We start from the raw sequence: 4,336 nt of genomic DNA on the forward strand, positions 1-4,336 counted from the left end.
CTGCCTCCTCTCCAAATTAATTATATACTTCGCTACAGTTTAACCCAAGATAGCGAAGCTATTAAAAAGTTTCTCTTCCGAGTAAAACAGCTTGAACTTTCTTAATTACCTCTTAATAATTAGGACTTGATGAGCTGATACTTTATAATTATACACATTTCACCGAAGTTTTCATTTTTAAATAATTATGTATTTGTTAGCTTTTCATTTTATATTTTAATGCAACTCTGTTTATTACAATATCTCCTCAGATGGAAGTTAGTTTTGTCTCAAATTACATTTCTTCGTGTAAAATTAAAATCCAATGTCACATAAACATTTAAAAAGCTGTCTGAGGAATTTAATCATTCTATTTACGTATGTGTATACAGAAATAGGGTTTAAGTCGAACACAGTCCAGTATTTATTTTTTTAAGCCTGGTATTTTTTCTCTCGATTTCTTTTGCTGAACTGCTAAGTTACGGCGACGTACATACACGCGTCACGAGCCTTTTTCCAGTTCCGTCTACAAAATCCACTCATGAGGCTTCAGTCGACCCAGAGCTGTCAGAGACAGTAGCTCATGGTGCTGTGCAGTGGGAATGAACCTGAGACCACATGGTTGAGAAGCAAGCCTGTGTGTGATTGCATATGTTACAAATCTTATGATTGTCTTGGTCATCATCGCTTTAAATAGACATTTCACTTCATAACCGAAGCCACTCCTCTTCGGTGAAAGTTTTTATATATATATTATTATTATTATTATTATTATTATTAATAATAATAATAATTAGCAGAAATTACAAGGTGACTCAAGGGCTGTAAGTTTCATCATTGGCACTTAGCAAATAAATGCCACTGTATAAAATTCTCGGTCCTTGAGTCACCTTGTGCCGATTAAATAGTATATCTGTGTGTGTGTTTGTTTTAATTTCTGTTTTCCTGTTTGTATTACCAAACATACACACGCACAAACCTGTATGTGTGTGTGCATATATTTCTGTGTAATGTATTTTTTCTTTCCTGTTTTTGCGCGAGATTTCCTGCTGTCCATAGTCGTTCATCCGCAGAGTTACAATGGCTCCTAATAATCTTTCGTCTTTTCATGAAGAAAATCTTATTTCAATTGCCTTTTCTTTACAAGCATAACTTGAAGATATCCGGTGATTTTACACACAGGTAATTTGTAGAAGAAAATCAGTTTTACTTCATATATTTAAACGTGGCAACATAACAGGAAAAAAACTGTGTGTGTGTGTGTAATGAAAGTTTGATGTGGAATGTGTGTACCTGTCTTGAGAAAATTCTAAAAATTAGTACAATATAAAGTATAGGCACTTAATGTCTTTAAACACACTGTAATTATTAATGGGACTGTATATTGAGGTTATATATATATATCGGCATGCACAGTTGTTAAATGTACAAAGGAAAAGAAAAAGCACCCTATATGTCATGCTGAAATGTATATCTGTGTAGTATTGTCATTTTAGTGGAGCCTCGTGGCTTAGTGGTAAGAATGTTGGACTCCTGATTGTAAGATTGTGATTTCAATTCCTGAACCTGATGATGCGGTGTTTCCTTTTGCAACACGTTTCATTTCACATTGCTCCAGTTCACTCAGCGTGCAAAAGTAATCCTGCAACACACCCAGGAGGGGAATATATACCCCACAGGATCTGGGGGAAACTGGCTCTATAAGTCTCATATGACTTGGCAAGGAGATTGTATTTTTAGCAGGCAATGACACACCTTACTCAGAATTTCCTATAATTGCAAAACAATTGTCCAGGTTTCTGTGATGAAAAGACTTGCTATTATGAAACGATGAGTCATTGACTGATAAGACTACATACGCATTCATACACACACTCGTGGGTGGATGTGTGTATGTATATATTTTTGTATATGTGTATAATAGATGGAAGCAGTTGAAATGTGGTTTCTCCTAAGAATCTCTGGAATGATGTTGCTTAGTGTGTAACTTGGAGATCAGGGAGCCTCTCAGGTAGACTTACCACTTCTCCGCATTGAGAGTTCACACCTGTGTCTGTCTTTACGTTCCAAGTTCAAATTCCATTAATTTTTCATCTTGGTTCTTTGGATTTCTCCTTCGCACCATATCTCCAATAATCTCCCAAACGTTTTCTAGAGGGTTGAGATCAAGACTTTGAAGTGGCCAGTCCATGAGATCGACCCCTTCATCACCCAAAAAAATCTTTGACTCTCTTCGCAGTGTGACAGGGAGCATTGTCCTGCACAAAGATAGGAGGTTGAACTAATGAGCATCCGAGATGTGGAAAAGGCATTTTTGTAAGAATCTGCTTGTGGATTTCAGCATTGACAGTCCCTTGTAGGTGAATAAGTGGACCAGGACCAGCAGCAGAGATCACTCCCCATACCATTACACTGCCTCCTCCATATTTCACTGTCTTTTTCGCACATGCACGAGATAACCTTTCACCACTTCGTTGGACGTACAACCCACCATTGGAACCAATTGCATTAATTAAATTTCAATTCATCACTAAAATGAACCTGCGACCAATGTTTTCATGACGTTTGTGACCTGTTAAATCCTTTTAAATTGTCCCACCTATACCAGAATGGAAGCAGGGCCGTTAACTGATGATCACATACATCACATGTAATTAATCACTGTAATATAAAAGATACCAAAAAACCAAGAAACTCTATGTAATTAATTTGCTAAAAATAACAACCAAATCTCCCTCAAATGTGTCAACAAAGGAGCTTCTATTTTACTGTTTCTCAACAAGGGTCCATAGGATTCCTAGGGGGTTCATATAAGATTTGACAGGGTCCACAAAAGAACAATAGTAGATTGGTGATCCATGGTAGTATTTTTAGGGTCCGTAAAAAAAGTTTTGCTTTTATCCCTCTCTCTTCCTCCTAATTAAGTTCTTCCGTTTTTTAATTAGCTTTTACTTTCTTTTCCAAAATGACTTAATAAATATTTCAAGCTGGCTTTAAAATGGCTTGTTGTTTTGGAAAGTCACAGGAGTGTCTCATCTAAGAACCTAGACAACAGAATAAAACATGACCTACATTTCATCAGAAACTAGACTCGTCTTTTGAATTTCATTACCTTTCAGGTATGTGACACTGATTTTGTGTTGATTAACTGGCAGAAAACACAGGCTGTGCTGTTGATTAGTCACGTGGAACAGTGTTAAAATGATGTAATTCTTACATAGGAATGGAGACAGTTGCATCAACAGGTGCTGATCTCCAATTGTGGAGGGAACATGTGGAAGGGGCAGACTCAGATGTAGGACAAAGTGGTGAGAAAGGATCTTCAGAGAGGGGATGACAAGGGACTGACCCCTAGCAGTTTGCTGTGTTAGAGAATACGTCGAGCATAGTGAAAGCGTAGTTGACGTTGCATACAAGCATGTCCCTTGCATCCCTCTCCAGAGATTTAGTCAGCATGGGGCTGTAGTAAAAGACCCTTGCCCAAAGTTCCATGCAATTGGACTAAGCCCCAAACCATGTGGTTAGGAGGTAAACTTAACCTTATATACTTGTGTGCGTGTGTGTATGCACACACAGGGTTATCTCTTCGATATTTCTTTTCTCATTGAGGAAGGCTAAAAAGCCAAAAACGTATATGGGCTTTTTACACCTTTTTCCATGATAGAATTTTTTTTCCTTCATGGTAGCTGCAGTGAATTTTCCTTGAGAAGTTGAAATATGTCACAAACATATTTTAACAAACCGAAAGAGTGTGTGTGTGTGTGTGTGAATTTGAGTCCGAGCACAACGATTTCTTGGAAAGTTAAAAATGTTTTGGATATCACTATGAAAATCCTGAAAAAGGAGACAACTGTCAACCACAAGGTTACTGGCCAGTCCCAAAATTAGCCAACATTTGTTTGGACCACCCTTTCTAGGCCCTTCTTGATTAACAAGTGAGCAATGCTCTCTCTGGAAAGGGCTGCTCAGTCAGTCAACCTTCTGCTGAATCTCTCCATCACAATTGTTTGAACAAATGACAAATGTCCCAAACCACTTATGGGCAGGTTTACAATTACGTGTGTTCAATTAGTTTTGACATGTATGGTCCACAACCCTCTATTATTACAGGACATTTTATTTCTGTAGTATGTTTTCCAAGAAATTCCTCTATGAGAAAATAATGAAGGATGCACTGAACTGCACTTTCTCTTCGGAGCGGACAACCTTCTTTCTCAGGCCCTGCATTGGCTGACATAACCAGAAGCGGACTGCTCCCTATGCTTTACAATGAAGTATCATTCTCCTAGACAGCTGTTACACTCACACACACACACAGACACACACACACACACACAGACACACACACACACACACA

At 38.0% G+C, this 4,336-nt stretch overlaps 1 protein-coding gene across 5 annotated transcripts in view; it reads left to right on the forward strand.

Annotated features, from left to right (window-relative positions):
• The window catches only part of LOC106869191 (serine/threonine-protein kinase PAK 2), a 45,395-nt gene that overhangs the window by 7,082 nt on the left and 33,977 nt on the right, over positions 1-4,336 (forward strand). The window contains exon 1 of one of the 5 annotated variants that reach the window (XM_014914822.2): positions 1,073-1,161. The exons of the other annotated variants lie outside the window; for them this stretch is intronic. Within the exon in view, the coding sequence (XP_014770308.1) occupies positions 1,088-1,161 (74 nt within the window). The 5' untranslated portion in view covers positions 1,073-1,087. Of the gene's footprint in view, positions 1-1,072; positions 1,162-4,336 lie in introns of those variants that run through there. 5 annotated transcript variants of the gene reach the window in all.

The sequence above is a fragment of the Octopus bimaculoides genome, chromosome 20 (assembly GCF_001194135.2).
Source record: "Octopus bimaculoides isolate UCB-OBI-ISO-001 chromosome 20, ASM119413v2, whole genome shotgun sequence".
NCBI classification, from domain to species: Eukaryota; Metazoa; Mollusca; class Cephalopoda; order Octopoda; family Octopodidae; genus Octopus; species Octopus bimaculoides.